This window comes from Lagopus leucura, unplaced genomic scaffold, assembly GCF_019238085.1.
Source record: "Lagopus leucura isolate 7727_CA_CO unplaced genomic scaffold, USGS_WTPT01 Super-Scaffold_100008, whole genome shotgun sequence".
In the NCBI taxonomy this organism is placed as follows: Eukaryota; Metazoa; Chordata; class Aves; order Galliformes; family Phasianidae; genus Lagopus; species Lagopus leucura.
Genome location: NW_024962265.1, coordinates 31550491 through 31575644, shown reverse-complemented (window position 1 = coordinate 31575644; position 25154 = coordinate 31550491). Strand labels below are relative to the sequence as shown.

Below are 25154 nucleotides of genomic sequence, written 5' to 3'. Positions count from 1 at the left end.
GATGATCATTTCAAGAATAAAGATCATCACTGACTTTAAATATTTCAGAAATGTAGGGAATATGAAGAGAACTGAAGTGTCTGAATCTGTTCCATGCCAAAGCACAAGAAAAAAAACATCAGGGAAGACCCAATCAGCAGATAGGAGGTACTGGTTCCAACTCAAGAAAAAAAAAAAATATTAAAAAATCCCCAGATGAAAGGACAAGGAAGTTTGTACATATATGGTTCCTGTACGTGGAAAGAAGAATACATGAGCTAGAAGGATGTGCCATAAATTTAGGTTCTATCTGTACAGACAATGCAGAAAAAAGGCAGAGTTCCAAAGGTGACTCACAGCACCTATCACAGAATCACAGAATCACAGAATCACCCGGGTTGGAAGGGACCTCAAGGATCATGTAGTACCTACCAACAGCATAACAGTGTGCTCTCTTGTAAGCACGCTGAGAAGCTAAATTACTAATTCAGGCAGTATGAATACAAGCAGAAACCTATGTATATACACTTCAATATAGTAAAGATTAACAGATTAAAAAAAAAGAAAAAGTCACACTGCTAAACTGGTAAACCACACGCTGCCACTGATGTGAAAGTAATTACAGCAGTGTGGTTTTCTGCAATCCTACCGAAAGCAGTTAAAATATTCTTTTCAACACGATTCGTTACAGCAGTAAAAAAGAATGACAAAAAACTTTGGCAGATGCAGCTTTCACCTTTTCATAAAATCATAGAATGGTTTGGGTTGGAAGGACCTTGAAGGCCACCCAGTTCCAACTCCCTGCTCTGAGCAGGGCTGCCACACACCAGCTTAGGCTGCCCAGCACCCCATCCAACTTAGTCTTGAGTGCCTCCGTGGATGGGGCACCCACAGCTTCTCTGGGCAGACTGTTCCAGAGCTTCACCACTTTCTAGTTAAAGAATTTCCTCCTAACAGCTAATCTAAATCTCTCCTCTTTGAGTTTAAAGCTATTCCCCCATTCCCTATCACTGTCAGACTATGTCAGTCTGAATGTCAGTCCCCGTCCTTATAAGTTACACACAAGTACTGAAAGGCCACAGTGAGAATATTCTCTTCTCCTAAGCAAGGCCAGCTCAACTTTTCTTCATAGGTGTAATCCTCCAGCCCTGTGAACATCTTCTTGGACCTCCTCTGGACCCACTCCACATCTTTCCTGTGCTGGGGTCCCCAGGCCTGAATGCAGTACTCTAAATGAGGTCTCACAAGGGCAGAGTAGAGGGGGACAATCCTCTCCCTCTCCCTGCTGGCCACTCCTCTTTTGATGAAGCCCAGGATATGGTTGGCCTTCTGAGCCACTGATGGTTCATATCCTGCTTTCCATCCACTACAACCCACAAGTCCTTCTCCCCCTCATGGCTTTTGCAGGAAAAAAGAGGGCCCCAACTGGCACTGTTTTTATCTATAGACACAAGAGAGAAATCCTTCTGATTTTCTGTCTGAAAACCCTGATACAAAATTGGGCCCTGGTGGGCTGGTAAGCACAGGCCAGCAATATGTCTTGGCAGAGGTACAGCCAGCAGATCAAGGGAATTGATTACCTCACTCTGCTCAGCATTTCTTAGACTGCATCTAGATTCTGCATCCAGTTTTGGCCCTACGCTACAAGGCATGCACAAACTGCAGTGTGTTTAGAGGAGGCTTGTGAAACTGGTAGGGCGATGGAGCACTTGTACTGTGAGTGAGGAGGAGGAAGAGCTGACTACATTCAGTGTGGAGAAATATCTCTGGGAGAACCTCAAAGCAGCTGCACCCTGCTCTGTGAAGATGTCAACCAGAAGAGCTCCAGGCACACTGGAGTGATGCATGGTGGGACAGAAGGAACTAATTGTCTTACATTGCATCACAAGGGGTACAGACCCATAAGGAAAGAAACAGGCAGGAGAGGAGGCTGTCCAGAGAGGTTCTGCAGTCTCCACTGTTAGAGGTCCCCAAGAGCTGACTGGGTAACACTCTGAGCAGTGTGACACAGCTTTGTGCAAAAGGCATGAACCAACTACCCTGTTGCAAAAGCAAAGCTCAAAAGCCAATCAGGTGGGTACAACCACCTGCTACCAAAGGACTGTCATTACAGTCAGAAGATTCCATTCAAAAATCAAGTTGCATTGATCTGTTCTTTGTCAGCTGTGGCCATAGAAGAAAAAGCGTAGACGAGAGATGTATGAGAAAGAGACATGAAAATCACTCAGTCAGAGAGAAGTAAAAAGGTAAAGGAGAAACAAACTGAAGTGACAAACGAGGGAAATAATGATACTACTAAAAGTATGAGCCTGCTGCAATGCCATTTTACATGAATGGAAAGTGTAAGTTTTGAGGAGAAGTTGAATGGTTTTCTTTGTGCATGTGTTTTATGATGAAAACTGCTCTTCTAATTTTCTTAAATGGATTAAACTAATCCAGAAATAATATTCCATTAACAGTTTCCATACACGTAACTATCAAACAACTACTAACAAGTTAATTAATGTAAATAATATTAACATCAAATTTTAATTCAAGCTTCATCAGGGAAATATGGAAAGTATGTGTCTAAGCCCAGATTTTTTAATGTTTATTTATTTAATAGCAGACATGCTTCCAGAACCCTGGGAAGAAATAGAAAGCCCTAAATCAGATGTGACTACTTGCAAAGGGATTAACAGGAAGACCACTCCTTCTTATAATAAATAAAATATACCTAGAGAAATGCCACAACTCTGGTTGCACAAAAAGATAATCAAGTTTATTTTCAGTAAGCAACTACTTTCATTTTACAGAAAACACAAAGATCATCTGTAAAACACAGAGCAGTCTTTATATCCTTTGGCTTCCTCAGTCCAGTTTTGCCCTTAAAAATCCAGAAGAATATACTATTGTCTCTCAAAATAGGAAGCAAATGCATGCTGGCTAAAACTTCACTTGTACACAGCCCTAAGTGACATCCCTCCCAGTCAGACAGGATTCAATTTATAGTAGTTAGAAATCAGAAATAAATGTCTCAATTTCTTTCTGAAAAGATGTGAACCAAAGAGCTTGGTAGCTGTAGAAACAGATACATATGCAACTATGCTGTTTGAGGGCTAAATCTTCTCCATGATACAGGTATGTAACATCATCTATTGTAGCAGATCTGAAAATTATTGATCTGAAAGTTTCAGTTGCTCTGAAAGTAATGCCTCATACTTTATTATGTTGGCCCAGAGCATCAGAGGCAGATGTTGGTGGTATGGCAGTAGAAGCTGAACCTTCCCGCCAATATTCCATTCCATTTTGTTTCTGTGTGACAGATGGCAGCAGAGGGGCAGTCTGACAGAACAGTGCCTGACATGGAAGTGTGTATGAAGCAGAAGTGTGGAATTTAATTCCTCCATGCAGAAAAAATTGCACCCACTGACATTCATTGATGATGTTTGCTGAATGTTTATGGAGACCAAACAGTGGGTGTGAGCACAGTGAAGCTGTGGGCAGTGCATTTCAACAGCACTGACAGTAACAGTGGATCACCTCCACTGGTGCAAATTTTTACAAGTGTGGCATGCAGGGTTTTGCTCACTGCTGGCAAAAACACAGAGCTAATGGTGGTACGTCAAAAAATAGTGTTTTGCAGCTGAGAATTTGCTCTATCAAATAAGGCTACTGGACTCTTTGTATCTATCATATTTTCCATGGAAATAAACATGGGGCATTACTTTTGGAGTGAGCTACAGTGTTTGTTTCAAGCTAGCTTTCCAGATAAATAAACAATAAAGAACAGGACTATATCAAACCAAGCATATACTGAATCAAATCAGAATTTACTGTTACAAGAAAAAAAAAAAAAAAACAACAATTGGAAAATTAAAACTATAATAAGGACAAAGCCTTACCAGTTTGGTTTGGTGTCACTGATGTATTCCCTGTACTTGGTACAAGAAATAGAGATTGGATGAAGGACCCCAATGCATTCACAATATCCCGGAAAACTTTAGTGGAATGTTGCTTCATATCATAGGACTGACAAAAGGACCTGAAAAGTATTTTATAAAATATTATAAAATATTTTAAATATATTTAAATATATTTATAAAATATAAATATTTTATAAAATATTATAAAATATAATAACCATTTGATAAAGTAGAGACTAAATTTTTTTTTGCAAATCAGATCATTTACCCCATCAGTTTGGGATGTTTTTTGGGAATATGCAAATAACTGTAATTCATCCCTTCCTGAGTAATCAGCATTGCCTAATGCTTTATATACAATTACCTTCAGGAGTTTATTGAATGTAAGTTTCATCCTATTTAAAATGTTTTAGAAAGCATTTTCCAGCAGAGAAAAATAACAAGATTTCTTAAAATGTAAGTAGGAGGGAAACTTGCTGTACGTTATACCTTAATAGCTGAGGCTGCACACAAAGCCTGTGAATAGATTCTACTGCAACAGCTCTTAGCCACTGTGGTTTGTCTGCATCCAGAAACTTAACCAGCAATGACAGAAATATTTCACATTCCGTCACCTAAAATACAGAGTCATTATAGTCACTGAATTAAAAGAAAAAACTTTATGCAAAATATCTTTCCTGAATTCTTGTGTCAGCTTAAAACAAGTTATGCACAGGTTTAAAAAACAAACAAACAAACAAACAACTACACTTCAACAAGCATTTACTCAAAAAACATACAAAAACCATACCTAATACTTACAGTATTGTTTTGACAAGATAACAGTACATATGCAATTGTATTAAAGGCTTTAAAATTCTTTATAGATACTTTTACAAAATAAATGCACTACAGTAAACAAATGAAAAAAAAAAAAAAGATTATTTTTTAAGTAAATGCCTAACACTTAGAAGGTAAAGAACAGCTGAACATGTGTTTTTTATGAACATTCTGTCAACAGCTTTAGCAGCAGAGGTCCAAAGCCTCTTAGCAATTACTGACAAAGCACAGTAGTTAACAATATTTAAAGCCAGGTAAACAATATAAGATCAAAACTGGCTTAACCAAATCAGTCCATTACAAAAAAGACAACACTTAACCTATTCTAAGAATTTATGAAAGTCTACAGTTAACAAAATCATATGTGCATCATACAGGTAAACACAAATATCTATAAGAGAATGATGATTTTTACACTTTTCTTCTTTCAAGTACAAGTCAGCATTTCCCAGCTATTAACTTATGCTCTTATTTACCACAGCAATGGCATATACATGGCAAAACAGGATTGCATAAGGAAAATTTGAATGCATTTCTTACCAGCAAACTGTAAAACTGCTTAATCAAAACAGAAACTACTCTTAGCAAGCGCATACAGATGGGAAAATATGGTTTTTCCACTGGTGCTGGGGAAGATGATGTGCTAGAACCTTGTCTGAATTTTATATTTGGGGAGAAGAGCTTTATAACGAGAGGGCATACTCTTTCTTTAAGAAGAAAACTGAATTCTTGATGCTGAAAGAAAATGAAAGAAAAATTAATGCTCAAAACAAACTATTAACAGATATTCTTCAATTGCCATCAGTAGCACTGATTATGCATCTTATTTACATGCACTGTTAAGATCAGGGACTCTGAAGTCATGTAAATCCTGGTATCAATTAAATGTTAATGAAATGAAAAGAGTGGCAGATACTGTAAAGTTCCCAAAAAGCATGATGAAATCACACTCTCAGGTACATACTTGCACTCCTCTTCCTATATCTTGCAAACAACAATAGCCTGCAAGTACATCATTTTTTTAAATATTAAGCTTTTTAATTTAGACAACATCTGCTAAAATATGCTACCATAAGATTATGGTGCCTTAGTATGCAGTAGATGCACACAAATCAGAGTTATAATTGCTTCTACTTTGCAAGTGTTGCAGAGTTAATGTTCTCATTAAGTTACACAGCTCAATCATCAAAAGTTTTATAAATAATTCAAGATAGGAAAATACAACTTCATAGGGATACAACTGGCAAAATAAAATATGAAACAGAGCAACACGTTCCACAAAGTGCACAAACTGAATGTGATGAAAAAAAAAAGGTGGTCAAAAAGCACGCACTACTTCCCCATCAACTAAAAGATCAAACATGTAATAGTCTGTTTCTTTTGAAAGTGGTATTCATGCTAAATTAAAGAGTTAATGATGTGGAAATATTACTACACACGTGAAGAAAAGAGTTCCTAATTTTCTCTCTGATAACTACTCACTTGTAAAAACACTTGTGGAAAGTCATTGAGGACTGACTCAAGAAGTTCAAGGCCAAAAGTTCGGGTCATTTCTGTCATACCAACAAGCCAGTAAGGAGCATCAGCATTAACTAACTGACAAAGATCCTTAAAAAGAAACACAGTAACATTTAGATTTTCTTCAGAGTCCTTTGCTGTAATAATTTCCTGAGTCTACAACAATATCTACACACATTGTATCCTTGGTAAGTAATAATTTCAAAGCAATTTTTCCTCAAACACATCTTTGACTTAAGTTCTTATGAAAATAAATAAATAAATAAATAAAATAAAATTACTTATTTGCTGGTATCCCTGCAGTAATTCTGTTTGTTCTTGCCCTCAAAAAATATCTCAAGATTAGTGACTTTGCAAAGCCAAGAAATTTTTATTGGTACGCTGAATACAATTCTTACTTTGTGTCACACATTTTACACTAATATACATTACTAAAGACAAAAAGTATGACTATGCTAGCAGTGTGTGGCTAAAGCAAATCAGAACTTCAAACTAAATGTCAACATGCATACTTAAGATTCATAATAAAACATTTTCTTACGCCACTTTGTCTTCATTTTCCAACCATCCCTCTTGGATACAGCATATTATTGCCAATTATAATAAATACTTATAAGAAGGCCTGAAGCTCTAGTTAAGGACCTCACCAATATGCCAAAAAACAAATTTCTGAAATTTCTTACAGAGACAGAGAGCACCCAATCATAACTGCAAATGTGTAAGCATATGCTGCCCAACTACCTGAAAAAGCATATATGCATCTTTAGCACATGGCTTCAGAGTACTGACAGATCTTCTGTTACTATTTCCTTGAACTGCAACTGGCTGTTCAATAATGTCTGTGTGAAAACAAAAATCAGTTTTGTGAACCAAGGAACTGTTCAAAATCAAGTATACATTAAGTGTTCTCACAAAGAGGTTCTAAAAGAATGGCCAGATAATTCTTCAACAGCTTATTATTTCTATAGAAATAGAGATTAGATGGAATACCACAGATCACGAATACCAAGCTCTTCTTTACAGTGAATGCCCTCTTTAGAACCACTGTTGTGGCCTATTCCACACTAAGTGTTCTAAGGTATCTTCACTTTAATTGGCTCCCTCACCCCAAACTCCTCCACAATACTAACCTGAAGATAAGCTCTCACACTTTGGGGAAAAAAAAAAAAAAAAAGATTTTATTTATTATTTTATATCAATCTCTCTATATAGTACTGACTTGGATTGGCACTGAAGATTTCATCACTCGTAAATACAAGTCAATGTACAAAAGACCATAAAAATGAATAATGCTTAGATCTTTCATAATGTTATCTGAAAAAGATAAACACTTGATGTCTGCTGAAACAGGCTAAAACAAGCAAGCAGAGGAAAAAGTATGCCCACCTTTGTATCGTTCATCTTCAGCAACCACTCTCTCAAACACCACAGTAACTACCTGTCGCACTGTAGCTGCTGCAGTGTTATTTGTGATATTATCTTTTGTGAAGTGCAATCGAAAGCAAAGTACAATTGCCTGAAAATAAATAAATAAACAGATCACCTCACAGCAGTAAATCTTCACCTTTTAGCTAAGTCAAGATAGCTGACTGGGGAATATTTTCCACTATCGTTTCTCAAAAGGTTGCCTGAAAAAACCTAGTTCAATCACTTTAAATTTGAAGAACCAGAATAACTTTTATGGATTATTCTAGCCAAAATTCTCTTTAGTAATCCTCCCTAACAGTAAACTAGAAGTGGTAATAACAGATGATGCTACAATGCACCAATAAAACAGTAACCATCATACTGAGAATACACAGCAATCAACTACATAAAACAATTTGTATGAACATTAAGGTCAATAAGGACATCAGAATTATACAGCTAATTACAGAAACATTAGGCAACTTCAAAGCTAAAACATGAATAACTTTACACAGTTCCTCTACTACATAAATCACAACACTTAAATAACCACGTTAGCTGGGCTGCTATCGTTCCTCCCAAGGTGCATATTTTGATGCGCCATTGTGCAGGCAGTGACCTGAATATTGTTGGCCATTGGATTTGTTATTGCATCTAACACATAATTTCATAATTAATGGTCTTATAATGAATTTTTAAGATTAACATCTGTATGTGTGGTAAAACCTGTATTTCTTGCTCTTCTACCTTTATTTCATGTCCTTGCACTTGCATGAACTTCAGCCACACCCAGGTACGGTGCCATGTGCTGCCATACAAGAGTCACAATTTTCTTTTACTTCCTTCTTTTTGTTGTAAACCATCTGTGGACTCCACTTAGATTATGCCATATGTCATACACTTCTGGACTTTCAAAAAATGTTGCATTACCTGCAGGTTAATCTAACTTCAATGTGCATATTAAGGGTATCTACAAGAAGGTTTACCAGTAATTTTCATAATTTCAATCACTCAGGCTGAAACATGAATATTCAACACACATCTGCCTCAAACTCATTTTCTTCATGAACTTTTCAACATGGAAAAAAAAACCTTTCAAACAGTTCTCCAAATAATCTTGTGGGAAAAAGCAAACAAACCAACCCATTATTTTATTCATATTAATTAAGGCTTACATTTGACCAAGTGAGAAACTCTAGTGATTCCAAGCCTTGGATAAAAACATCAATTTTTTTTCTTGTCTCAGACAAAGCCTGCCCCAAATTGACCATATAGTTCTAAAACACACTAGTTTTCATTTTGCTGTAAACAATTTGTTAACAGTGCAGCAATTAGATTTTCTAGTAATCGTAGCATGCAAACATTTGCCTCCTTCTACAGCCTAAATTCAATCTATAACATTACCACACATTGCTTTAGAACATCTGCTACTGAGAATCCTACATTCTAAATGATAAACATTTTCTTCAAAAAATATTCTTTTGCCCTAGAACACAGCATCTAATATGGAAAATGAGCAGCATGTGGAATAAAGAAACAAGTTGGTGATGCAGTGTCTTTGCCATAGTGCAAATACCCAAGACAAAACAGACAGACCGGCAAATCCTTCAGTCCTCAGTAAATTTCCATTCTGCCATCTACACATTTTTCCATTATCTTTCTGCCTTCAGCAGACCTTTATAACCCAGCCTTCATTTCTTTTCATGTTTTTCCTTTCCTTGCTTAGATTAATAATGCTTTTAGTAACTACTCATCTAACTGCAAAGATATTTCTCCAAAATCCGAAGGAAAGAATAACTTGAATCCCTTCATCAGAGCAGAACACCTTAAAAATATTCTTGAATTCTGTTCTCTCAAGGAAACACAAAACTGTCCCATATTAAACCAATACATGGAAGACAAAGAAAACAAATATGGAAGCTTGCAATGATCTGTCAAAAAAAAATCCTTATGTTAAAAAAAGAATACATACATAGAATCAAGAAATTAAACTTCATAATTTGCAGATGGATATGACAAATATAACGAGATCAGAATACTTGTGTTTTTTTGTTTCAGCTAGAACACAATATCCAAAGCAGTACTAGTTTAAAATTGTACCATAACATTATTTCAATTCTGACTGAAAAAGCAATAACTGTACAACTTATGTGATAGATTTAAGGCAGGGTGGGGGGCAGCTTCTAATATTTGCTGCATTCATGACAGCTTAAGCTGTGCTATGTGTGCTTATTTCAGTTTGAACACATAGAAAACAAATTTAGAAATAGAAATAGAAAACCAGAAGAATAAGCATTACCCAGTGTTTTTTATTTAATGTTCCCATTAGGTTAGGAATCTTTATAGTGGAGGAATTAAAAGACAGAGTGAAAAGGAAGATAAAAGAAATCCTATTTTCACGGTTCAGTATAAAGCCAATACAGAGTAAAAAAATTCAAGATATCTCCCTCTTCTTCCATTATTTCCAAGAGCTTTATACATAAAACTTCTTCCCAGTTTTCCTCTAGGATATTATAACTACTATAGTTGGCACTAACATGTACTTACCTTGGATAGTGCTTCATCGTGCACAACTGTATTGGTTGTTAAAAGAACAAGAACTGTCTGAAGCAATTTCAGTTCTTCAAGACTATTTTCCATCAGTTGCCAAAGCATGTTTATAATGTTTCCTGCTGCAGCCTACCAAAAAGAAGTCATTTTGTGCCAATAATTATGATGTTTATATATCATTTATGTCATGTGTACACCTGTCAGAATAGCACTTTCATAATTGTATGTAATTGAGTATCACAGAAATCTCTTAATGTATGGTCCAAATTCAAGAGGGTTCTTTATTTTCTGCTCATATCAGAGAAATAACAGTATAATTTTATACTATGCAAACACAAATAAATATTTAGATATATTATTTTCACCAACTTCTTAACACACTTTATGGCAGCACCATAATATATCACCTCATGTTGCAATAAATGTGTATACATTTATTTTGTTTTTAAAATAACACACAACAAACAATACAGAGCATTTTCACATAGAATAAATTTCATGGATACAGTCTTAATCAGGTTTATTAGTGACTGTTCCTATGCTACAAGAAAGCAAACTAAAAGTGCTTTTTTTTGAATGTTCACAAATTCCTTCTAGAAGTTATTATTTTTCTCCACCACATTTTTTTTAATGATGAAAAAGGTTTTCTTTTAAATTACATTTTTAAATCAAAATGAGCAATATATTTTGCAAACTGTGTTCAGTGTAACATAAAGAGCCTCCTCAAAAAAAAACAACTCATCTTCAGTTTGAGCTCTGTGCTACTCACATTGAAACACTTAGTAATTTATGTAAAGATTGATCTTACCTCTGAAACAACTTCATGGGACATGAGTCTTTGTATGGCTGCTAGACACAGCTGAGTGATCTTTGGTTCCTTTGTTCCACAACCCATGAGAAAAGGCTGAACTACCTCTGAGCTGTTCTCTTTCAGTGCTTTTGAAAAGAGACATGGAAACAGTCAATTTTTAATACTTTGAAGAATACAATGCAAAATCTGTTAATCATAGCTATTATGAAAATTTAATCTCCAGTCCTGGAAATCTGGGAGTTACTTCTGTACCACAGGGAAAAGCCAAATGAAGAAAGGCAATGGGCTGCCAAGGCATGCCTCCATAACCACCATTAATGCTCTAATTCCAAATATCTTCTATCCTTTTTCAACATTTTGTCTTTGAGCAACTTTCCAAATCCAAAATGTCTACTTAGAGCCAATTTGGTTTCTTACAAACTGTAAGATTCTGCCTACACCAAAGCTCTTGCTGTTTGCACAGTGCTGACCTCTCTCTTTCCAGGAGCCTTTTCCTTCTGCTCTGCATCACCTCAGAACTGTATTCAAAAGCGACACAATGTGTGGCACAAGAAATGCCAAATACTTGAAAAGAAGAAGAGCAAAATGCCATCAACAAAACTGCCGGAGAATCCTGGACACAGGTCCTGGATAAACACATCCAGCTGTGAATTTTTTAACCAGTGTGTAAATGTGAATGGGTAGCTTCCTGAAGAGAAGTATTTTCATCAAAACTACCAGTTTCAGAAACTTTTCTTTTTTAAAGGAAATAAAACTTCACAATTAATAGAACATAGCACACTGACATTTTAAAAAATGTTTTCCCCATAAGAGCATTTCTAGAAATAAAAGCTTAGCTTCATAAAATTAAAAAAGAAAATCTTTCTGAAAGATCAAAGCAATGCACACCCAGACCAATGAATGCTTTTCTGCTTTCTGTATAGCATTGTTGAATCATAGAATCATAGGATCACAAGTTTGGAAATGGCCTGTAAGATCATCCAGTCCAACCGTCTCCTCATCACCATTGCCACCACAAGCACTAAACCACATCACGCAGCACGTCGTCCAGATGCCTCTTGAGCACTGCCAGGGACGGTGACTCCACCACCTCCCTGGGCAGCCATTCCAGTGCCTGACCACCCTCTGAGAGAAAAAGTTCTTCCTTATGTCCAACCTAAACCTCCTCTGATACAACTTGCAGCCATTACCCCGTGTCCTGCTCGTTGCCTGGGAGAAGAGGCCAAATCCCTCTTCACCACAACCTCCCTTCAGGAAGTTGTAGAGTGCAATGAGGTCTCCCCTGAGCCTCCTCTTCTCCACACTGAACAATCCCAGCTCCCTCAGCCGCTCCTCATAAGCCCTGTGCTCCAGACCCCTCACCAGTTTCGTTGCCCTTCTCTGCACACGCTCCAGGACCTCAACATCTTTCCTGTAGTGAGGGGCCCAAAACTGAACACAGTACTCGAGGTGCGGCCTCACCAGTGCTGAGTAGAGGTGGATGATCACCCCCCTGCTCCTGCTGGCCACACCATTTCTAATGCAGGCCAGGATGCCGTTGGCCCTGTTGGCCACCTGGGCACACTGTCGGCTCATGTTCAGCCGAGATTCATGCAAACTTTTAAGACTTTAGCTGCACATCCTTATTTCATATATTAAAAATATCCTCGTGGCTGACAATTGTGAAGAACTTACACTGAATGTCATTCCCATGCATTCTAGCTATCTGTAATAATAAACACGTGTAGAACACAAATATCACCACAAAGAAAGAAAAAAAAAATCCTCACATAAAAATGTGAAGTTTATCAATTTTATAATCATTTATTGAAGAATTTGAAGTTTTGCTGTCGTGAAGGTCTATTATTAAGTATCACTATAAGCGATTTGAAAAAAGGCCCAAACATAAGGCAGTAGCTTGTATGGGTAACACATATACAGTCCAAGTCAACTACTGCATGCGCAATTGAAAGAGGCTGATCTTGTACCAAATGCCTTACCAAAAATAATAAAACATGAGCATAAATGTGAATGAAGATGTAATTTTAAGCATGTGTCAGCATGAACAAATGGCTAAGCGGCTTTGTTTCCTATAACAAAGCCAACAGAGCTTACTCACAAGTGGACACAAATGCTTCTTTACTCACACAACTTTCTGACTCACCAACAAATTCAAACCATCAAATAGAAAGAAGAAACATTTTTTTTAAAAAGATAACATAAAACACTTAAGATTCATGACAGAGTTCTGAATGGCAGAACTGCATGGGATTTAACAGTAAATACAGAGATTAAAAAGAAACAAATTTTCTACAGTATTTTTTCTTTAAACTGTACAAGTACTTTCACTTTATGAAGCTGAAATAAACATCTGGTAGATCTAGTTTGGTATCAACTACTACATGAGTTCCAGTCTTAAAATACACAAAAATGTTCTTATATCCAGCTGTGCTTCCATTTGCCATACCAAAATTAAGCAACATTTTATTTAAAAAGACATCTATCATAATGAACCACATCAAAAATAAATTTGGGGAAAAAGAGACCACTCCATCAGCAAGGTCATAATCTTTTAAAAAGAATTTCTAAAGCAAAAGCATGAATTATCTAAAAACAGAACATCTCAGAGCCACATGGGAATAATTTGTCACATCTGTCTCCCATGCTATAAATCACAAGCTGACTTCTCTTTGGATTTACTCAAGTTCACATAAATAAACTCCAAAGCACATGCAGGCTGCCAAAAATGGAAGGTTCTGAAACTACCCAACTTTTTTCAAGAGAAAGAAACAAGTTACATCAGAGACCTCAGGATTCTGGCAAGTTAGATGTACCACCAGACACAGCACTACTACTGTATTATCACAGTAAGTTTGTCATTTTAAAATTACATCTGTTTTCTGTTTTTAATTATCTGTGATAATTGTAATTCCACACAGTGTATAGCTTCAAGAAAACATCAGGTCAGCTTATTTTTAAAAGTCTGATATAGTTACCTATTTTAATGAATCAACAGTTTATGGCAAATAATGATAATATCCTAATGAAAATATATTTTTACATTAACAGAATGTCTGGTAGATCTTAATAAATCATCCAACAGTAAAAATATTTACTCCACAAGACTTCACAACTACAGTAGTCTTTTTCAGCTAATGTATACGTGCTAACTTCCTTCAAAATAATATTAAATACCAGGTGGGAGACGATAGAGAATCTGGATATTAACTCATCTACAAGATCAGGTTACAACTGATTCTTAAAAAAAATAAAATAAATACAGGAGTCCATGAAGAGTTGAGACTGTTCAATGGCACTGCATTTAAATGAGCAGGATAATGTGCAGGCACAGCGTAAGTTACCCTTTGTTCCTCAATTTCTCAATGGGAAAAAAAGTTATTAGCCTATTATCAAAAGAAACAAGCCTGTACAGTTTTGTTTTGATGAATGAAACAAATTCTGACTACATTCTAGTATAAGCCTTACAAAAGAAAACTAATAACAAAATATGACCAACAATCAGAAGGCATTCCCTCAGAAAGATAAAGGACTGCCTACCCATGCCTTAAACTAATAATTCTTCACATCTTCCCGCTTTGAAATGGAAATTAAAAATACAGTTTTCTAAAATGTAAAGATCTTTACACAGCTATACGTCAAAGAATGTTGCTAGCTTCCCAAATGGCTGACTGGAGATTTCTCTTGTTCATTTGTGTGTTTTGATGCATAGCTGACATTACCTGGCATAGTTTTTCCACTTATGTCAGCATTCATGACAGCAGTAAAAACAAAGAAAATAAACAAATAAAAAAGAGGCATTAAAGGGAAATATTGAGGGATGGGACTGCTATTTCAAATACTTCTAGAAAGTGCCTCCTTAACAACAACTGATTTGCATACCTCAAATTAAGAAGTAATTTCACATCTATTTCATTTGGACCTTTCAAATAATTGAGTACTGTAAAGAAGCTGGACTACAGCTGGGGCAGACATTAATACAGGGACATTCAAATCTGGCCAAAGGTTTTACCAGCAATTGGTAAAAAGCCATCAATTTACATGCTATTTAGCACAGCTGAGGAAAGTCAGAGATAACAGCTTTAAGCACTTACAAAGCTGCAACTTGCAAAATATCTCCTGTCCCTCAAGGCAATGGTACATCTGAAATTGAATGACCTTGTCTCTGATTAAGATGGATTTTTGCCTGCCAGGTACAACTCTCCAAAGGCTAGACTCTCACAGTAAAGACACAGATGAGGATCTCCAGAACTCCACACAGAACACTCAACAACAGCTGTGGCAGTGAATAAGACATGGAGAATGTGAAGCTGAATAATTTCATATTTTTCTAAGTGGATGATTGCTTTTTAGAACAGTCACTGAAAATGGAGTCCTTGCTCAGGCAGCATTAATATAGCATGAGCATGATACAGAAGTAGAATTTCTCAGCATTCCTGGTTTTTTTTGCTAGGTACCTACAAATATAGTATGACTGATATTGCACACACTAAAAGGCATTTAGGATTACAGCACATATCCAAGACGTATCTTTACCATTTTGATCTATAACACAAGTTTGTTTTTCCCACTGCACTGCAAATAATTACCTGCCAAAATATCAGTGTTCCGTGCAGCTATTGTTTTCACTTTTATTATTCCTGATTCAGCAGCCTGTAGAAGGAAAATAAGTAGTTTAGATGCTGTTGCATACATCAATATCTGCAAAGAAATAAACATATCTAAGATAAATAAAATTGTACAGTCTTGGAAGAAAAAATATAAAATTGCAGCATTTTCAGTAAGCAGAGTTAATATGGAAGTGAAATTCCTTCCCAGAACAGTACAGAAGGGGGTATATTTGATGGTTCTGATTTTCAGAAGGCAGTTTTCATTGTATTATTTTTCAGTCTTACGAATGCAAAGAAAAGTCACTGGCAAGCAGTTTGTGTATATCCTCAATCTATGAAACAACTCGTTTGATATATTATAACTTGTCACGTTCATCAGATTGAAATGCTGAAGGAACTGAGAATATTAGTAACAGTATCAATGTTTAATACACAACACTTGAGCAATTAAATCCAGTTAATAAAACTGACATGGTACACAGCACATGAATTCTATCACTGTTCTTCAAGTCAGGTAGTAGCATTTTCAGTTTGTAAGCTAACACTTTTACTAATATTTTTGGAACAAAATCTAATTTCTCATGCGATTTGTGTCCTGAATTCCCTCTACAAATTAACTGCATGTAAGCTCTACAAGCCTTCTGTTCCCAACAGTACCCACAGCACTCCCTGACATGACACCCCATTGACATCAATGCCCCCTGGTCCCCATGAGCAGCACTGTGGTGCACCTCACCACCCACCCCTCCTGGGCCAGCAGCCTGAGGGATGCTCAGGGGCCAGCAATGGAGCAGGGATACCATGGATCACTGAGAGGGACCAACTCTCCTCTTAATCATCCAGCACTGCTTTCTAACGCAGTGAAGTCAAACTGAACATTTCACAGAGGTGCTTTACCTTTCAAAACTAAAATTACTGGCAAGTTCTGTGTAAAAAATGCAAATTACACTGCAAATGGCTTCTTTCCAGTTTTTAAATTCATTAATATCTCATAAAGCCCGGGATACAATTGAAGAAATCTCCATAAAACATTGCATACCAAAAGAAACTCAACAGTTTTTCCCGAACAATAGAAAACATGTTCCTTTTCTGCCTTTGAAAGTATAAGTGCCCCTTTTAGTTCTGTTTCATATTTCTGTGTACTTTACACACTAAGCCTTCCCACATTTCCTTGGACTTAACATTCCTGCTAAGAGAACTGTGCTGTCACTGCATGGCACCAACCAGAGAAGCAGCCAGTCTGTGCTGGCAGAAACATGAAAGTGACAGCACGTAGCTCTGCCAAAGAGAACCATTTCCCCTCCATCTGAATCCCATTCCAACAAGATTTCCCAGAAAGACAGACAAAGATGACTGCATAACTGAAGTATTTGATTTTGAATTTAAGATTTGATAAAGGTTATTTCTCACAACAGCTAGATTTCAAAAAATGAAACCTAAAATTTCCATGCTTTTTGTTTGTTTCCCAACGTAAGCATAGGAATACTTCACACAGCCTTACCATCATTTGAATACACCTGCGAAATTCTGAGGAATTACATTAGCTTTGCTGAACAGTGTTTGCACATGAAAAATATTTACAGAATAATATCAACAGTGCCTAAACTAATATACTACATGCTCAAATGAGTGCATGGCAACATGCAAATACATATCCTGCATAATTAAATTGAGGAGTGCCAAATACAGTTTCATTTATTTTAATTACATTAACTTACAACTTAAGATGGTGCAACAAGTTAAGTTGACCCTTGTTCCACTTCAGTTATACACTGTCAGCTAATGAGGGGTCGTGTCACAACAAACTGTTCCCATTCGGAACTCCCATACGAAGGATTTGTCACAGTCCAACTTCCAATTACCTTCAAACTAAGCCTCATCACATCAACTGGAATTGCTTTCTTAGTAGCCAGTAGTGACAAATTTCCTCTGAATCAAAGAAATAATAATGCCAATTTCTAGTCAGAATTACAAACCAAATTGTTTACAATTAAAAGTTAACTGCACACAACCTATTAAAGAAAACAATAACTGCACACAACCTATTAAAGAAAACAATAACAACAAAACACCGTATTCCACTGTAAGTATAAAAAATAATCACTTATTTACAAAAAAGGACTTCAATTGAAAAAGGAGACAGTAGAAAAAAATGAGGCTACAAACAGTTGCCTGCTTATCCTATATACATCGGTGTAAAAGTAAACTTGGATAGGCTTGCTTTAGCTTGGTAAATAGTAATAATAGGTATAAAGTTTGCAAATTTACACCAGTGTAAATGTTACTACAGCACTCTAGATGTTACTGCCCCAATATAAAAGGATATTTTAATAAAGAGTATTACAACACTGATCAAGCATATGGCCAGTATCATGAATTTACTGGTATAACTACAGTTATTTACTTTCATATAAATATAAGGCATCTGTTTTAAGCAGTCACCACTTGTAAAAGCAGCATTATACAAGTTTCCGGTTGCACCACAGCTAACTGTAGTCGCAAAGAAGCAAATATATATAATTCCTGTACCATAACAAAGCTCAAGTGTACCTGAAGCCTTTAGTCAATTACATTTCCTATTCTGCTACTTTAACATCTGTGAAATGAGCTGAAATAAAGCGCCTCAAGCACACACTGTCACTACTGCATTTTGTTTCATGTTTCTGCTGCAGTAACTGTAGGATTCAGTTTTGGCTGGAGAAACATTGAAGAAAAACAGAAATGGGCTCTCAGTGATAACATATATTCAAATCAATTTCATCTGGATACTCCTATTTGCTTCTCTTCAAACAGTCTATAATCTCACAGCAAAATCCAGAAGGACCCTCCAGCCCTCCATTCAAACCAAAGGCACCAGCCAGGTGACAGCCAACTTCTGCTCGGCACTCTGCTAACACCAAGCAAGGGCTCACATACCCTCAGAGAGGTCAACAGCCAGGTAACATTCCATTCCCAGAATGGTATTTCTCCACACAAAATACATGCACACAGACTATAGAGATCTGTAACTCATAAATACTAGTTAATATTGGGACTGTTAGATATGCAATTCCACTCGTTGATGTTGAGGATGACAAAATGGGAAGCCACCAGTACCCACAACCCAGTCACAGGTGACATGACGTGTGGCAGATCTGCAAATGATTAGGGACTCTGTACAAGTTCTCAGATCTAACTGGAATGGATCAGTCTCCAGTAGCAAAAGATCACAGAATGGCCTGGGTTGAAAAGGACCACAATGATCATCGAGTTTCAATCCCCTGCTATGTGCAGGTCACCAACCACCAGACCAGGCTGCCCAGAGCCACATCCAGCCTGGCCTTGAATGCCTCCAGGGATGGGGCATCCACAGCCTCCTTGGGCAACCTGTTCCAGTGTGTCACTACTCTCTGAGTGAAAAACTTCCTCCTAACATCTAACCTAAGCCTCTCCTGTCTCAGTTTAAAACCATTCCCCCTTGTCCTATCACTATACACCCTTGTAAACAGCCATTCCCCCTCCTGTTCATATGCTCCCTTCAAGTACTGGAAGGCTGCAATGAGATCTCCCCTGAGCCTTCCCTGCTCCAAGCTAAACAAGCCCAGTTTCCTCAATCCTTCCTCACAGAAGAGGTGCTCCAGCCCTCTGATCAGATTAGTGGTCCTCCTCTGGACTTGCTCCAAGAGCTCCATGTCTTTCAAGATCCCAGTATAGCTAATGTCACAATGATAATGTTACCTGGTAGCCCGAGCAAAGAATGCCTTTAGAAGTAATGGCACTCAGCGTACATAACCCTGAAATTATTTGGAATAGTGTTTTACCTCTCACAAGCAAAGACATCACAGAAGCCCCACTGCAATGTGGCAAAATGTGTGTGTACAGATAGAGTGCTGGTGGGCAGCTGGGCTGAGAGCTGGCAGCAGTCAGCTGCTCCACAGTGATCCCTGCTCTCTTCCCAAGGTGTCAGGGTGAACGTGCTATCCTTCTTTCACTGATAAACAGGACAGTTAACAGCTCTTCCTGAGGAAAATATAACACACAGTTATAATCCTGAACCTCTTTCTTGTCAGCTGCCCTTTTCAGAAAATGAAAAGAACACTGTTTCAGCAATTTTTTAAATGTTTCAGAAGATCTTTTTTTAAGAAGGTTTTAAAAAGGACCGACTTGCTCATCCTCAAAGAAACTGGTGTCTCACCATTACAAGCCAGCAATTATTTTTTCGTTTTTACTTTTCTCTTCTAAACCAAAAATTATGCACCTGCATAAAGATGATTAATGTAACAACCACGCAGGTACTCATTTCAACTATGGATTGATTCCACTTCAAATATATTTTTATATGAACTTCCAATTAGATTGTATTTTTACAAAAAAAAATTAAATATTTCCACTATTAACACTCTGAATGACCTCGTGTTTCAATTACATGCAAACTGCTATCTCAAGAGATATCAAACCTGCTGGGAGGTTTGCTGCCCTTCCTCTGCAAGTTTTTGACTTCTCTTTTCTGAAAACAAAAGCATTCAGTAATTCAGGGAATGCTGGCCTGTGTTGGTACTTACATCGTACTGTTTGCAACCCTTTTACTATGATTGGATGAGAGTAACATATCATTTACAGTCACTTTCACATCTATCATGAAAAAAATGGAGCAATTTCTTTTTGTCTATAATTATTTGCCTCACTCACTGTAACACTAACTCTACATCCAACAGATTAGCTAAGAGATTCTCCTGGCTAAAGTACTGTCTCAATTCAATGTTATTCTGGCTTGCTTTGCAAAAGTACATTCTGGACCATTACTGCACTGCAAAACTATTATTTAGAAAAGGCACACCCACAAAAACTCACACAGTAAATCAGCATCATGAAAGCACTCAAGTGTACCGCATCTGTGCAAAAAAATCACTGTAGTTTCCTTCTGTATTTTTATCCTTCTCCTCAGGAGAACAATCCCTACTTAGACCCTTCTCTTTTATATATACTCATTCTACCTATGATTTAAACTGGTGAAATGCTAGTTCTGATTGACAGCACTCTGTACTCACAGGGAATTATTGTATTCAGTGATTTAATGTACTTGGATTACAGCTTGCTCACATTCTCCTGGCTTGGAACAAAGTTACCAGCAGAGCCTCTGGAAAAGTGCCACCATCTGCAGAAGCAGTTTCAGAATATGTGAGTTTAGTACTTAAGCCAACCAGACACACACAAGCCTACAAACCACACCTGATTAGTGTCAAGGCAATGAAGGAAGGTTATTTAATGGACTAGAAAGAGAACCAGGGACATCTCAAAGGAAACCAAGGAATAGCACACAGACATCCACACCAACTACTGGGAGGTTATGGGCCAAGTCACTTCTAGGCACAGGCAGGACAAGAAAGTGATCAGGAACAACCAACATATGTTTAGCACGAACTTGACCATCACCTTCTATAATGATCTTACGGCCAGGTAATGGGAAAGCAGCACATACTGTATGCCTTGAGCATAGCAAAGCCTTTGATGCCATTCTCTATGGTACAGTATAAGCCCCCTTAGAGTCAAATCAGTGAGGTGTGGACCAGCAGACAATAAAGTGAGTTGATGATTGACTAGACTGTCAGCTCAAAGAATAATTACAAGTAGTATGAAGCCCAGCTGGTGACAACTTACTAATGTTTCTCTTCGGGGATGGGCAGTGGGGCTAATTGCATTTAACATCTTTATTAGCAGCCCAGGTAATAGCGTAAAGCCTACAGACAGATATCAACTTTGGGGTAATGCCCAATGCACAGGTGGGTTTTTATTCAGAGGAACCTAAACGAGCTGGTAGGAACAGCTGGGCTGTATTAGTACAAGTGTAGCCAGCAAGCCAAGGTATGGGAGTCTTATGCCTTTTGCACACTGTTCTCCAGCAACATTCTCACAAGAGTAGCTTCAAGCTCACTAGTGTAAAGCAGACACTGAAGTGACAGGATGAAGCCAGAGTCTACCAAGACCATAAGGAGGGGTGACGAGCAGGGTTGGAGATGATATGAGAGCTGCACTTGTTCAGCCTGAAAGAGACCAGGCTAAGGGGAGAGCTTGTAAATGCCTACAACTATCTGATGGGAGGCTGTAGAGAACGTGAACCTGGTTGCAATCACTGCTCACTCCTATGTGCCATCCTGGAGTTACATATAGGACAAAGAAAGCAGGGAAAACAGTAACTCTTCTTTCAAAACACTTCTAATAATAATTCCTACATAGGTTTCTCACTTTAATTTTTCTGCCACAGAATCTCAGCAATCATACTAAAATAGTATTAGTTTTCCAACAAACTGAATATTTAATTTCAGTAAACCACTTTCACTATCATAAAGCCTTCCATCCAAAAGCAGCAGCAGCTACAGTTTTTCAGCTGTATGTTTGGAGTTTGTGATTTATGTGAATTGCCAAACAGCCCTATTTAAAAATAATAAAAGAAATACTATACTTTCCACTATAAAAGTTTGTGTTACCTTTATTTAGGGCTTAAAGACAAGAAAGTACAGACAGATGGTCAGCCTCTATTCACACACAAAACAGTTTTCACCTGAGACGCAAACAAAACTCATCTTTTACTCTGTATCATTATCTACTAATAGAGGGAACAATTAGTTCACAATTTTAACCCCAAGAACAGGGACTTTAGTTGAAGATGCCAAACTAATTCCTGCTGGATTTGACTGCACTCAAGGATGGTGCCATTCCCAATTACAGGAGTTCCATGCTGAGGGAAAAATAGTAGCGCTAGCTGAATCTGCTTTAAATTTTCTTGACCAATTAAAGATATGATATTGCAGATTTTATTTTCTGTTTATTTTATTTATTTATTTTCAGGCACTGGAATGGGGTTCCCAGGGAAGTGGTGGAGTCACCCACCCTGGAGGTGCTCAAGGAACATTTGGATATTGTGTTGAAGGACATGGTTTAGTAAGAGCTATTGGTGATCAGTGGATGGTTGGATGGGATGATCTGTGGGTCTTTTCCAACCTTGGAGATTCTACGATTTCCAGCTACAGTGCAACCATAGTATTTGCCTGATGTTAAAAGTGCTATTTCACTTAACTGGAGTCATTGCTCCCCTGGTCCATAAACCTTCTGAAATTGGCTGCAGATACTGCAAGCTGTTCAGAATCCTGAAGGTTAATCATCAATAATGCCAGGAGAGGTGCCAGTTAATTGCTTCCGAGCTGGTACCTCTGGAGGTACCTCACTTGACACGAATGTAGAGGTTAGGATAATGCAGTGCAAACATTTTATATCAAGAGTTTTCATTTGACAATCAAAACACTACATCTCCGCTGGAAAACCATCACATACAAATCAATGGAGCAAATCAGAATGAGAAGCATTCAACAGTGATACAGGCAGGAAAAAAAAAATAAAGACTTGATACAGAACAAACAGCGACACATTTTCAAGTTATATTCTCTCCTGCACAGTAAAATAGAATCAGGATATATTTTTGTATTATACATTTCAATAATTTATATTTATCTATCTATATACAGCATATGGACATCCTGACATAGCCTGCATCAAGCATTGACACATTTCTGAGTGATCCATCAAGTACAGCACAACTGCTTATAAATGACTTGAAATTTCATTACATACTTTTTCACAATGATCATCAATCTACATAAAAACCTGCTTCAAAGCTGCAGATTTTAATTTTGCCTTCAGCTTGTTGATCCAAACAGACTGGAGTAGGATGCTTCTGAGGCACTGGTACAAGCACTGGCTGCAGTCACCTAGTCAGACTGCAAGCCTCTGACAGTAACATCACTTTGCTGAAAGTTGTTTCTTCACCAGGCGCCAGGCAGTTTGGGTACAAGCTGGATCTTGAGTTGACAAGAATTTCTGCTACAGGTTTCCTGTATAATTTTCAGGAAGCCACGGGAAGGAGACAGGGATTCAATAAAAGATCGAGACACACAAATTTATGTAGCTGAACTCCCATCACACTGAAGACAGTTTAAGGAGAGGCTTTAAGAACTAAGGAGCATTAATCTGACCCACTAGCAGGGGCTCTCTGCAGGTATCTAAGCCTGAATCTCTGTATCTGAGACTACTGCATGCAGATATGTTCTATGTTCTGGACCAGCAGCTGGAGGCCAAGATAAAAGACTTTAATGTAGCCATCCATTTGACAGTTGGACTAGATGATCTTGGAGGTCCTTTGCAACCTTGTGAGTCTATGATTCTATGAATGTATTTCAATAGGTGTGTTGGCAATGGACTAAAACAATCCCCTGGCTATCTGCTCCATCAGTCCTATCTCCACAATGAACTGATCCTGCAAGATCAATGAAGACACCCAAAGTTCAGCACCTAATCTTACTCTGAAGCCTACCGTGAGAAGTTTACAGATACAATGAGGTACAGAAAATACTGGTGCTTTTTTTTTTTCCCATTCATTCAATTGTAAAGTGTTATATGATGGTGAAATCAGGTCTATAATCATACTGTCAGCCATGCTTGAAAACACAGTATTTCTTATCAAAGACTGAAATGATGACATGAAGTTTAGAATTAAGTCTTAAAAAACTGAACTATCTGTATAGACAACACTCCTCTAGAAATGCAACAGTACAATTGTTAAAGTAATTTTGAAAAAACATCACTGTACACGGATCAATACTGAATAAAAACACTTCAAAATTAATAGATTCCAAACATGAAGCTAGAAGACATGGCAACTGGTAAAGCTCAGGAACTACAGAAGAACTGTAGAAAATAGCCTTGCCTGTTTCAAGTGATCAGCTCTGCTACTGGAAATCAAAGAAAACTACAGAATAATCTTCAGTCACACACACGAGATACATGGTCAAGTGCAAGCTGCCCAATTTTGACAACAAGCATTTTACAAGTCAGCTAAATAGTATTTGGAAGGTTCATTTGAAATAGTGTAAGTGAATACTCATTAAAGCAAATAAAAAACTAAGGACTTTACACCCTTCTGAAACATTACTGAGAAAACCTGGAAATTGATCAATCTGGAGAGCTTACCATAGCTTAGGTTCCCAACACACTACAGCTTCAGAATTATTTAACTCATTTTAATAGAAAAATAAGGCAGAAGGCTCCACGTTCTGTTACTCCTACAGGAAATGGTCTACACACAAAGATTTGTTCTTCTCCAGTTCCATTTGGCTCTTGTCTTTTTATGGCAAGAGCAGCATGAACACAGAACTCTCAAAAAGCCAACAATGCTAGGAATACATCCAGGGACTCAAGTGACCAAATCACACGGCATTTCAGCATGCCATGTTCTTTCTTAGCTTAGGTGCGTACTACACTGCATTTAACAAACTTTCTGAAATAGTTACCATTATAGAATAAGCCAATTTTTAATACTTGAATATTAGCTTTTTCTTTTTTTTAAACTGCTCCTTACAGTTGCAATAGGAACACTGAAGATCTCTTCAATGTTAAAAGCTGATTAACTATTTTACATCTTTTTAGCATATATTTACATTTCGCAGCATGTCCTCACACGTGCTTTCATACAGTTACCCAGAAGGCAGGCTTCTGAACTAACGCTTTGATATCAGCCCTTTGATACGT

At 37.4% G+C, this 25154-nt stretch overlaps 1 protein-coding gene across 7 annotated transcripts in view; it reads right to left on the bottom strand.

Moving 5' to 3' along the window:
• Positions 1-25154, bottom strand: part of MON2 (MON2 homolog, regulator of endosome-to-Golgi trafficking) — a 75187-nt gene that overhangs the window by 45019 nt on the left and 5014 nt on the right. For all 7 annotated transcript variants that reach the window (XM_042872330.1, XM_042872335.1, XM_042872331.1 and 4 more), the window contains exons 2-10: positions 15576-15639; positions 10987-11114; positions 10176-10307; positions 7608-7737; positions 6963-7060; positions 6186-6311; positions 5244-5438; positions 4374-4498; positions 3864-4003 (exon numbers count right to left, since the gene is read on the bottom strand). In XM_042872330.1, the coding sequence (XP_042728264.1) occupies positions 3864-4003; positions 4374-4498; positions 5244-5438; positions 6186-6311; positions 6963-7060; positions 7608-7737; positions 10176-10307; positions 10987-11114; positions 15576-15639 (1138 nt within the window). The remainder of the gene's footprint in view (positions 1-3863; positions 4004-4373; positions 4499-5243; positions 5439-6185; positions 6312-6962; positions 7061-7607; positions 7738-10175; positions 10308-10986; positions 11115-15575; positions 15640-25154) is intronic.